The 13,386-nt window shown below is 40.2% G+C and overlaps 1 protein-coding gene across 3 annotated transcripts in view; it reads right to left on the reverse strand.

Moving 5' to 3' along the window:
• Positions 1-883: 883 nt before the first annotated feature.
• MOSMO (modulator of smoothened) overlaps positions 884-13,386 on the reverse strand; it is a gene marked incomplete at its 5' end in the record, with an annotated part of 30,369 nt that continues 17,866 nt past the window's right edge. For 2 of the 3 annotated variants that reach the window (XM_083872714.1, XM_083872715.1), the window contains 2 exons: positions 889-4,496; positions 11,028-11,240. In XM_083872714.1, the coding sequence (XP_083728840.1) occupies positions 4,312-4,496; positions 11,028-11,240 (398 nt within the window). In that variant the 3' untranslated portion in view covers positions 889-4,311. Of the gene's footprint in view, positions 4,497-11,027; positions 11,241-13,386 lie in introns of all 3 variants that reach the window. The other variant, XR_014591197.1, reaches the window with a different exon arrangement.

The following is a 13,386-nucleotide window of genomic DNA, read 5'->3' on the forward strand; positions in this document are numbered from 1 at the left end:
ACACACCTGAGGGGGGACACAGCTGAGGGGACACAGCTGAGGGGACACACACACCTGAGAGGGGACACTCACACCTGAGGGGACACACCTGAGGGGACACACACACACACCTGAGGGGGGACAGCTGAGAGGACACACACCTGAGGGGGGACACACAACTGAGGGGACACACACACCTGAGGGGACACACACCTGAGGGGACACACACACCTGAGGGGACACACACCTGAGTACGGGGTGGGGCAGGTTCCAGTCAGTGCAGCCAGAGGCAGTTGCTTTATTAGACAATTTATTTTGATAAACTTGCTCAATAACAAAAATACAAGTGAAGAAAATTATGTTCATTTTATACAGTTTGTATTAACATTTGTTCGGAAATCATTAATTGAAAAAATGCTGTAACCAATAGAAAAGAACCCTCAGTAAAGGCCCGGTGTCGGGCCCAGGCAGGACAGCCCGCCTGAAGACACCATTTCCTTCATCACGTTCATCCTTCACAAAGGTTTTTAAAGGACAGCTTTCATTTTCCCGTGTGTGTGTGTGTGTGTGTCGGGGCAAACAGGAACCTACATTGTGTTCTGGAGTGGTTAAACAAGGGCTGGGAAACACAGGGACGGCAGGAGGGCGCGGATCTGGTGGCACCAGCTCAGGGCTCGGGGTGCGGGACACTGCCCACGCCTTGGGGACACTGCCCGCGCCTTGGGGACACCGGCAGCGCCTTGGGGACACCGGCAGCACCTTGGGGACGCTGGCATCGCCTTGGGGACACTGCCCGTGCCCTTGGGGATGCTGGCATCGCCTTGGGGACACTGGCATTGCCTTGGGGACACCGGCATCGCCTTGGGGACGGCTGCCCGTGCGTTGGGGACACTGGCATCGCCTTGGGGACACTGGCATTGCCTTGGGGACACCGGCATCGCCTTGGGGACGCTGCCCGTGCCTTGGGGACGCTGCCCGTGCCTTGGGGACGCTGGCATCGCCTTGGGGACACTGCCTGTGCCTTGGGGACACTGCCCGTGCCTTGGGGACACTGGCATCGCCTTGGGGACACTGCCTGTGCCTTGGGGACACTGGCATCGCCCTCTGGCTGCGTTTAAAGCGGAAAAACCACGTTACATGGTTAGGCTGGTGTGTTCACCCTCCCCAGCTCTGGGCCAAACAGCTTCCAGGGGGTTATTTCAGCTGAGCTCAATGATAAGATTTATACAGACAAACTTACTGTTTTTTCCTTCTTGAAAGTATTTTCAGTTTCCAATCTTACATTTTGTTAGCCAAATAAATGACAAAATGTGTGCAAATTACATTATGATGGGGCATCAAACCTCTGGGAGGATTTAGAGGCAAAAGAATAAATGGAATTCTCTAGTGATATATGAAATGAGCTGTCCTTCAAAAAGTAAAAAAATAATGGCTGGCAGAATGAGAAAAGTTTATGTAAACATTCAACATAAATATGGGATTACCTTTGGAGAAGATTCACATGGAAACATATTTGCTTTTCAGGAACTGAAAGGTCTGCAGATGTTTAGGCATATTCAATACGAACTTTCTGTAGTTCAAAACAAAACCTTGTGCAAATAAAACCTATAAATAGTTTTCAGCAGATTTTACAGTGATGCTCTTAGGTATGAAAAGAATGCACACAACTTTAAAACAAAAGTAACAAACATAAGTTTGACAAATGATTGCACCATAAAACAGTGTTTTATATACAGTTTACAAGATATGATTTTCTGCTATAAATTAATACTGTACTATATAGTACTTAGTGACCTTATTAAAAGCAACTGTTGACAGCTGTCTCTTCAATTACTGGGTTGGGGTTTTTTTTAATGCATTTGGCTGCATCTATTTCTGGACTTGAAATGCTCAAATATTTAATAAATCTATTTGTTAAACCTTCGCTAACATTTAATAATTCATAGCAATAGCACTGGCAGATCAGATCAATTTCCAGTCAGCCAACCACAGTCTGGGTATTCTCCAAGATAAGTATTTTTGGGTTTTTAAAAATTATTATTATGAGCCATTTAATCAAAGCCTAAATCCACACATTGTTACAATAACTGAAATAAGTAAGTTGGAGGGGTGGGAAGGGAAAGAAATCTTAGCAGCTCAGAAACTCTCCCCACCCCCCAGCTGTGTTCCAGTCACAAAAATCTCAGACTATTTACAAGTGTAACATTTCTGAAAATGTAATTTATAATCCAAGTTGTAGTGAATACTTTATTTTAGAACACAGTAGTGATAACACCAAAATCTTGACACATATCAAGCAGCTGAACCCTGCCTTTCACCTTCACCACTATCACTAGGGGCCTCAGACTGCCCATGCAGATGAAAGCTTAAATTAGGAACCAAATTATATTTAAACCCTGACTTGCAAGTAAGTGCTTGGCTGTATTTACAGATTAATATACTTTAGAAAAAATTAGTGATCTGTAAACACTCCATTCTACCTGTGAATGAGCTGACTGGAAAAAAAAAACAACTTAGAAACCATTCCAGTGGCAAGTTTGGTCAAAAATTTCAAAAGAAAATATACATTGACAAATAACCTTTTTGTATTAAAATACCTTGGGAGGGGGAGAGGGAAGAGATGGAGAAAGGCAGGGACCCACTGCGGTCTGAATGGCACAGAGTTTAAAATAATTGTGCAAACTGTGTTATTTTTAAACACTCCAGCTTATCTGGAAAGTTATTATTTTGAAAACCGTTGATTTTATTTTAACACAGATCTCATTCTAAAATGACTGTCTATTCATTAATGCAGTTCCTCTAGTAAACTCTAGAACGAAACAGTGCTCAAAACAGACAATTTTTTGTTTTCAGAATGAATCTCAGGTAAACTATGTATTAACTGGAAAACAAATACTGATAGTGCAGGCAGCTTCCCTGGAACACCAACCTAGTGGTGAATGAAGATGTGTGTGGATTCAATGGTTAATCCTTGTGTTGAAAAATAAAACTACTTTTAGTGAGGAATATTTACTCCAAATTTGGGTGGCCATTAAATCTACATTTAAAATAACAACTTTAGTAAACAAGGCATACATTTTTAAAAATTATATTGCTCCTTTTTTTTTGGCAAAGATGACTTAATACTCAGCTGAAAATAAGTTAATCCATCTTTGCAGTGGAATAGTGTTTGCATTAGTTTAAACATTGCTTTTTATATGTGCTAGAGAAATGCCTACCTATGGTAAAATGCTGTGCTTGAACATGTATGAATGCTAATGTAATAATGCAGTAGAAAAAGAGATTTTCTGTACAACAGTTGCTAATAATTTAAATAGTGTCAGTTTCCCAAAATTAGGACTTTAAGGTATGACATGATCTCACCTTCTACCCTCATATACAAATAAATTACCATAAAAAGAATTTTAGCTTAACTTAAAATTGCACCTAGAAAGGCATGGGATTGTTTGTACCTATTACAAAAAACTGTTAAAATCAAGGGCTGCTACAAAGAATGAGGTAAACTGAAGACTCTCAGCTATGTGGCCTTCAGAAAAATGGCTTTTCTCTATTTGAGTTCTAGTTTTGCACACCACAGTGTTTTGCTAGCAAAGCATTCTGAGTTCTTTTCCAGGAACCATTTGTGTGTATATACATATATATACATATGTGTATATACACACACACACACATACACACACACTGTATACTGCATCAGCAAAATATATATATATATTTATATATATATTTATATAAATATAAGGATGAAATCCCCCTCTAAAACGTTCCTTAGTGTTTCCTAGAGCTTATGGGGGAGCAGGGCATGTATGTCTTTTTGCTGTTACATACATTGAGAGAACTTGTTTTGATCTATTGGCTTCTTGGTGCAGTAATGCCAGACTGATCCACATTGGTGCCAAAGGCTTTGCTCATCAGAAGGAAGATGTAAAACACTAATCTCCTAAACAGCGAGGCCAGCCTCACTTGAATTCCTCCGCAACCCTCTGGTCCACCACAAAGTTCATAAATACTTTGACTTCCAAATTGTTAGATGTTAAAAACAAGAACAGTCCAGTAACATGTTATGCTTCTCAGTGTAAAGCATTCTTCACTAGTTCCTATCACAGTGCAGACCTGACTGCATTGAAGTATGCTCAGGAGATTAGTCCACGTGGTCTGTATTTGGTTATGGGAAAGGCTCTCCTTTTTTTCATCCAAAGTGCATAGTGAGAACAAGTCAAAGCATTCCTCTTTTCAGTCAGTGTTTGATAGTCTGATTTAGGCATCCTCCTGAGAATGCAATTCTGATGTCTTGCTCTTTTCCAAAATAAAGTCCTGCAGTCCAGACATTCATCAGCCAGGTAAACAAACTTTGCCAGCAAATAGAAGTCCCACTATTGTAAAGAAAATGGATAAGACAAATAGTACATACGAAGACCCAACCACTGTGTTATTGGGTAATTTATACGGTTGACCTCCAACTTCATTGATGTAAAATCCTATTGGAAATATTAGGGCTGCCATACAGAATAGAATCACTGCAAAGAAAAGAGAAAAGAAAAGAACAGTCACTGCTGTGTTAAAGTGAAAATATTTACCTGTTCACAGAGCGTTCCAGACAAGCAAGGAAAATACCCTGACTGAACTGAAGAGCTGAGATCAGAGCTATCTGAGCTGATAACTTGCTTGAAATGACAGAGTAGGCTCCACAATGCTTTCAAAACATCCCTCATCTACTCCCAAGAAAGACTAGAAGTCCCCGATTTTGACTGTAATTTCAGTTCTGCTCACTAGATCATGAATTCTCTTTACAGAATAAAAAATTGGTAGATATACTTCTATCATCGTCTCAAAATTCAGTCATTTCTTCTCCAGTAATTTTAGAGCCATTTTTCTCAGCTGAGAAAAAGTAACATTCAACATTGAAGAAACTTTTTCTATTATCAGTTGCCTTTTTCCAACTGTAGTTGCTAAAATAAACCACTCAGATTGTCATTACGGTTTCTTTTAAGATTAAAAGATACCAGTTTCCTAATGTTATATGAATGTTTCCTTAGATAATGAAATATCCTTAGAGTTTCCCATTGTAATACAATGAAATGAAAGTTTTCTGATTCAGTTTAATTCAAGCTTCTTAGTGAAAAACTGAATTCAGACTGTGTGAAGAAAGAGATCAAGCAATGAGGGGTTTTATTTAACTTCAAACTTATGTATACATTTCATTCTTGCAACTGACTCTGTGAAAGTACAAGAAATCCAGAACTCCTGTTGAAGAACTACATTATGGATTTCACAAGCCTTCAAGTATCAATAGTGGCGAAGGTTCCTCACAGCACATTTCAATACCCTGATCAAATCTAGGAGAGAGCATCCAGTGCTGTTTCCCAGATAACAACTTGAGTGTTTCTATAGCACGCCTTTGGAAAAGTAACCCTGTTTAGTTTGGATGTAGCTGTGCAGGACTCTACTGTGTCAGCCAAGGGAATGACTTCCAAATGTGGCTCCTCTGCAAGGCAAGATATTCTTCACAATAAAAAGGATTAACTTTTGAATTGGTTTGATTGCATAGGCAAGAATATACAATTGGGGTTTTTTTCAATTAGAATATTAAAATAAAACAGAATTTTATCTGATTTTACCAGTTCAGTCAAGTATTAGCACTTCACTCGTATTTCACTTCTATGTATTTCCATGTTGTTTCAGACATTATTTACTGTGAGTGGAACACGGCACAATACCTATTATTGAACCAAATCAAATTCGATCCGGGGGAGAGAGGACTGAACCTGCTCTGTTCTCTCACCAACTCCACAAATCCACATACAACATCTTCTAACACGAAGCACAGCTCGCACTGAAGCCTCTCCTAGTCCACAAACTCTGCCTATAAACTGACCATGCACAAAAAAAGAAAATTCAAGTCAAGTTACAGTGCTCCTATCTGAACAAAGTGCATCATATGCTGACTTTTTCAGCCTTCTCTAGTTAACACAGGCTGCTGCTTTTAGTTTGTTATAGGGGACACAGGTGCTATCCTTGTCTCCTCTTTGTCATCTCCACCACTGCAAGACTGAGGAAACCCTGGGGATGCTGTTCCCTACTTGAGCCTCCTTAAACATCAAACGAGCAACATCAAAAACCACTGGCAATAGTAATAGCCATCACCTTAATCACCAGCTCCCCTGCAAGAAGTGCTGCAGCTGCTTTTGTTTCCAGAAGTATGTGAAATAAAATCAGGAGCCTGCCTGTCCCCTTTGGTCCCACCAGAACAAAGTTTCTAGTCTTTACAAATGAGGAAACAATCAGCTGGAGCAGCACCAGTATTTTTTAATGTAGCTTTACTAATGCTTTTCCTCACTAAATACAGATGCTGCAGTTTATCCAGCTACACTGCCCACACTAAACCCATTTTTTTTAGTGGACTCCATGTACATCTAAGACAAACAGTTTACCACATATTTTGCATCTTAGTGATTATGATTTCCATAGCACAGGTCTCAGCTCTGAGGAAAAAAACTCTCATATTATAGAAGATACTGGGCATGATGAATCTGAATTCAGAAAGTGTCCAGGTAGGACCTGGGCATAAACAAAGAAGGATGCTTTCATAAACCACGATCCACATCAGAACATCAGCTGCTCCTTGCCTTTCAAAACATAGAAAGCAGCTTTCACAACACCTTGAGGCAATAGCAGCCAGGACCAGGACCATTCCTTCGGCTGCCAGTGCCGGTCAGGAAAACCCAGATGTTCCACTGGAGGGGGCTCGTGTCTCGCTCTCACTGTGCCCGCACCGGCGGCTTATTCTTTAAAGGGGAAGGGAAAGAGCACCATCAGAGAACACCTGGCAAGTGCACAGCTGCCACACTCCTGCTCAGTGCCACCTCCTTAGGCCATCTATTAGAACAAAACCAAAGATCCAGACACCAGACGTTAAACATGGAACAATGAAGAAAGTTTCAACCTACACGATTATTGGTCCATCTAATTCCACATTACACAATCTAATCCTTAAAAAATGTCTCCTTTTTTTAATTGTATCTCAAACATCTGAGTCTATCTGAGGAAAATATAGGGATGTGTTTCTTGGGAAGATTTATGTAAGCATAGAAGAGCTTTCTAGTCTGCATCTAAATGGTGGCTGTCAAAAAACCCAATTAGTTCTTGTAATTCTTTAGTTTGAAATTGTTCTGAACATCTAATGACAACTTCAAAAGAAATCTGGTCTTAAAAAAAGGTTTAGTCTTCAGAGGACTCACTGTAATATCTGCTTGCCTCTGTAGAGACACATAACACAGAAAGCAGCACCTGGTAAAAACCTTTAATAACTCAAGAAGCACTTTATTCACTGGGGAACACCAGAGACAGACATTCACAGGATAGCTACTGTTAGTTAAGGATGTGATTATCCTGCCCCATTTTTACTTGCATTCCAAAAAGCAGTCCATTATTGCTCATGAACTTTTAAATCCTGAGGAAAAAAACCCAAACCAAATCCAGACTCTCTGGTAACTGCTGGAAAAAAGATAGAAATACAATTTTTCTGTCTAGCATCTTCTCCCTTGATGCATCTCATTCAGTAGTAGCAGACAGAGAATTCATTCCCTTTCTAGTTGCAGACAGTAAGAGACCTGAATCTGTAGGATGTAAACAGATCTTGAGGAGACCTGTGAATTCCTGCAACAGCCAAAATTGCAACAACATACATGAGATCACCTCTGTGGCCTCCAAGCACCGGACATTGTTTCTAATTATGGAACTTTATCGTATCTGTCTGAAGAACCATGAAAATGACACTTGAGATTCCCACACCTTCACCACATCCTATCTTATCCACCAGAAGATGAAAAACAAGCATCCTGAAAAGGCAAGAGATGTATATAAATCTGAAGCAGAGGTAGCAAAATAGGAGCAGTGTCAGAGACATGTGGAAAAATACCAAAGCCAGGTCACTTTTCGGCTATCAGTTTGTGTCACTATGTCCCGGGGTATAATTAGTGATGAGATGGTATAGAAGCTGGGATGGCAAAAGCCAGTTCTGGTACACAAGCAGAGAACAGCTGATCAGAGCTTTGCCTGCTACCAAGACGCGATAACATAGTAACACCCTGTTCATTGAAGAATCAGACAAAACCTGGGCAGTGCACAGTTGAACACCAACAAGGAACAGACTCGCCATTACACTGTATCAATGTGGTGCTATTGAAACACCAGTGATAGTTTTGATGGTATCTATGCCCAGAGTGACAATATCTATCACATCAGTAGGAATCCTGATTCCAGCAAGACTCTTCTCTACAAAAGATGAAGGAAAACCTTCACATTTACCTGTACAAGACTTTTGTCACTCATGCAGTATGACCTGGAGGACAGCAGTATCTCTCCTCTCCACAAAGCCGTTTGCAGAGATGTCAGAAGGAAAAGTTTCTGTGCAGTAAACCCAACAACAACTGGGGAATGAGGTAAATGCTGTGCCTGTAAATACCCTCTGGGGTATATCCCTTCAGAAGTGAACAGAAGAAAGAGAACTGACAGATTAAACTTCTGTCTTCTTCATGTCTCTTAGCTAAACAAGATAAACAAGACCAGTCTCAGCAACAATTCATATTTATAGGTATGCAGATGAAAAAATTTGGCTATAGGAATTCCAGCATGAACTGGGCAAAAGGGACCTCTCACCACGCTGTTCACAGAGTTGTATGGAAAAGGTGAGCAAAAGGACTCCTTTGCCCCAGATATTTACTCCAGACTCCCTGGCATTTGAAGGAACGTAGCTGCCAGTCCCAGGGCTTCCCTTGGAAGCCCCAGTAAACTTCCCTGCCTGCCCAGGAGAGCATGTCTTGCCTTGTGTTCAGAAAGTTCTGTGAGAAGAATATCTGTTAGCAGCCTGCACGAGGCCACTGAGTCTTGAAATCACTTGCAGATGACATGTAATACAAATATGAAGTCTTCCCTACCCCCTTTCTAATGAGTTACATATTTTCATCTAAACAGCACTGGCACTTCACAGGAAGGACCTGCTTAGGGTATTCCAGGTTGATTCCACATGGCTGCATATTTCCTAATACTAACCTACAAATGGGTTACTAATTTATGCTGCATCCAATGCTGAACCACAGAATTCACTCTCAACAACTTCTTGAAGAATCTAGAATTCTTCCTTCCATTCACTTCTATTTTTCAAAATTAATTTTCCTAACAAGTGAGTTCAGATATAAAATTCCCCATCATCTTTGTTAACAGGAATGCAAAGGTCACATAGTTGTATGTATCGGAGATGAATACCAAAGACATTGAATTTTATAATTTCAGCAACGCAGAGATCATATCTTAATAGAATTATGAATAATTCTGACTTGCAGAAGAACAAATTAGTGTTTCATTATTAAACATCTCATTCCAAGAAGACAAGTGCTGAAATAAAAATGTCCTTCTATACTGAGACATCTAATAATGAACCTGTTGCAAGCTTGAAGAACTCTCTAGAGAAAAAACCCAAAACAAAAAAGCTTTAGGGTACCACACTTTTTGGCTGAACTAATCATCACAGCTGTAGGAAACTAAAGCTGCAGGGATGTGATAATTTGAGATATTAAAGAAAAACATTGATATCTAGAACACAAACTCCCCTCTTTACCCAAGAGCTTTGACTCTAACCCACTGTAAGTATTTTAATTTTATACAGCATTTTGACTTTAACCCTCCCTCATATATATTAGATACACATAAAATATGCACAAATAAACAGGTGCACTGGAAAAGTTGGGATGGAATATTCAGTAATACTTAGGTCTGCTATTTTAATAATTCACTGGAAAATAAATGAAATTCAATCACAATGGATACAGCATTTCAATAGTTCCATTGTCTGCAAGAGCTACACTATTAATTTAATATGCTGTGTAGCAACGTTGTCAGAAAGATGGCTTTGATTGTACAAGTGCCTCAGTGAAGTACCTTTGTTGAAGCTGAGCACTTTTTAGTATTATTCCCTTCCCCAAAACAAGGTTAAATCTAACTCGTATTAGATATCATTAGATGTCACACAGTTCCATTAAACCTTATTTATGCTCATTTAAACCACAAACTTGTATTTTCTAGTTAGTATTCACACTACCTTTAGTGGTTTGCCATAATTCAAGTCGATTTAAAAGCCCTCAGGTTTTAAAAAGTCCTACTGTCATCCCCACCATTACGCCACCATTTCACAGTTGGGCTAAGCCCATAACACACACCAAGAAAAGGAAGTTTGAAAGTTATTCCCCTTGCTCATTATAACTGGTTTTGGAGGTTTTTTTGCACTGAAATAGCCATAGGGTATGTTTCCCAGTGTGCAAACACAGGGCTGCTGGAGAAGGCTCAGCTGTGAGGAGTTACACTGGGGCTCACGCAGAGCACAATGAAGGGAGGCAGAAAAGCACTGGTATTCCTCCCTCTGGCCAAACCACAGCTCCAGGTCACTTCTGGAAGCAGAAGTCTCAGTGCTGTGAGGCACAGCAGATGCTCTGCAGTGGGCAATCCTCCTGCATAGCCAATTAGGATGCAGACATCCTGAACAAAGCAGCTGCTGTGAGCATGAAGCAGAACTGAACCAGCCTCAACCCTGAACAAGGTATTCACGAGACACATGAGTAAGGGACAGGTTACCTCAGATGTACCAACAGCCTCCTCTGCCTCGGAGAGGGAATTTTCAGTAATTGCAAGCTGCTAGGATTGTCCTGGATATATAGAAGTGGGAAAGTACAAAATACTCCAGCCACTCAAGTCAGGACTGACCTCTTCTATCCCTGCTCATTTTCTTAGGTCAATTACTGGCACTGCCCAAGGAAGGTAAAGGGGTCAGGCCTTCCTTGCTTTCATACCACTATTCCCTCTCAATTACAGTCACTTAAGATACCAACCCCTTTATTTCTGCAGACTTATTTTCTCTCAGACGTGGTATCAAAGAGAAGGAACATTTTGCAGAGCAGGAGCCCTAAGCACTTGCTTCTTTCCAACACTGTGGCGTTATTTCAGACTCCACCAGTTTATCCTGCATACAGGTCAACTGTGCAGTTGAGGTCACTTACTTCCAGTGAAAGCTATCCAGCGGGCATATTTAGTAGCTTCTCTTCGCCAGTGGGAAGCCACCAGCAAACCACATGTGACAGTTAGTGAAATGATTCCCATTATGATGAAAAATAACGTAGTGACCCACTCGGGAGGCAGCCGTGGAGGAATACAGGTCCTGTCACGTCCATGGATGGTTTGACACTGTCGCACAAGGCCAACTGTGAGAGCACCTGAAAATACATAGCAGAGAGGCAAGTAAACTTTCAAAATCCTCTCTGAGGGGCGCTCAATTGCAAACCGCAGCTCAGAATTGCCCCAAAGTAAGGGATTCTTTCTTTGATGAACCTTAGAAAGCCTTTCAAACACAGAGGATGGGGGGCATGCTATAAACATCTGTCTTCGTGTTCCTTCATCACATGCTTGCACAAGCTGAAGTGAGATGGCTGCAAGCTGCATCTGGTTCCTGAGTGGCAATCAAGGTCTAATCAAAGGGATAAAGCACTCGTAATAAAGCCTGCCAATATCTGCTAACGTGGTAGCTGACTTGCATAGAGGATCACTGCCTCATCTGTGCAAGATGAAGTACTTTTATAGTCTAACAAAATGAGTTGTAGCCCCTTAAAAAGCCTTTAATTGTCTAATATCTTTTTCCCCTCATCTGTAAATACAGCTTTAAGCCTCTGGCTCTTGCTGCAGAAACTGCATGTGATTCAGGTATGATTTTAAAAACAGTAAAAAAAATCCTACTTCTTGACAGTAACTCATTAAAAAGAGTCCCTCCATGCAAGATTGATCAATCCTTTTGATTGCTAACAAGAGTAACTACACACAGAAACTGGGGTATCTACACAAAAGATCCATCAAAAAGATCCTAGAAAAAGGATAAGAATGGTACAGGAACCATAAAGATTTAACCAAAATGATGTATTTTCTGTTAAATAATAATAACAGTAAAAAAAAATCTTTTAAATCCAAGTCAGTGCTTTTGATACTTATAAAGAAGCTTATAGTGAGCTTTAATAATGAAGTTATCTTTCTAATCCAAATTTAACATGCAAGATTAAGATCCATTTCTTCCAATGTCTCTTAAACATTAAGTTCTAGATTTCTCAATTTTGTCCTTCTTCTGAACTGTTGTCCTAAATAATCACAATTATCCTCTATTTATATTAGGAGCAAAACCTAACAGTGGACAGCATTAGAGTCAACATATTTCTCCACAAATTGCTTCAAGTAAATATTGTTTCAAATCAAAAGAGGATAACTTAGACACAATTACAGCAAGACTGGGAAGCTTAGGTTTAGTACATCCTTTGGAGAGAGAAACATCTGTCATACTTTCTAGTCTCTTTTTGGGGGAAATGAAGCAAAGGAGAAAGCCAATAGTCAAAAGAGTAACCAGTCCTAGCATGCACCTTCTGGCTCCCTAGAGCTAATTTCTACAGATCCTCTCTGCTCACACCTCAGCAATGAGTACCAGGAAAATCAGCTTCTGAGCTTAGAACTGCTGGGTTAGGAGGCAGTATATCATCTTTTATTAGATGTTTGGAGTTTTATTAAATGTACTGCTTCATATCCCAGGGGATGAGAAGAACCAAAAGTGAAACATTACTGAATCAGTTCTGTTGGAGTACTCTTGCAACATTTGTTTAGACTACAAAAAAATTCAGTCTTATTCAAATATATCCTTTTAATTACACTCCATCAACTGAAAGATTCAGGGATGAATTTTCAGCTAAAAACTGAACAACTACAAACCCAATATAGCTGGCATTTTCTACTCCAGATGCACGCCATGACACCATTGCTGTACACCAGGATCACACAAGCAATCCTGCCAAGCTCCATGCCTGCACAGGACAGTTTTACATGAACTGCTTCTCTTCCATAGCCTGCAATGTTTTCATTGTACATCAGCTGCTGGGGCAGAGGGGAGATGTCCCTGTGTCCTTAAAAGTCAAGCTCCCTGGAACACACACACTGCAGAACCTCATACAACACTGAGCAGTTTCCTGTAGTTTGGGGATAAAGAGGCTATTCACTGTAGCATCATAGAACAGGAAATTAATCCCAATCACTTTGCAAGACCAGTATTTAACAACAATTTTATTATCCTTACAGCAGAAGTCAGTTTTTTTCTAAACTGCAATTCTAATCAAAGAATGACTTCATAAAAATGACATCATACATTCAATAGTTGTTTTCTGAATTCAAAGGACTTCAGTGGCAATAATTCAGTGCATTTTTAACTTTGGGAAAAGCAGCAGTGATAAGAGTCACTCTGCTGAACTTGGTTCCATTTGTGTCTTAATTGAAACTGAAAAACAGTTGCTGTAGAAGAGCATGTATTAGCGGGAGACAACTATTTCATTTTGT

The sequence above is a fragment of the Zosterops lateralis genome (assembly GCF_965231275.1).
Source record: "Zosterops lateralis genome assembly, chromosome: 15".
Lineage (NCBI taxonomy): Eukaryota > Metazoa > Chordata > Aves > Passeriformes > Zosteropidae > Zosterops > Zosterops lateralis.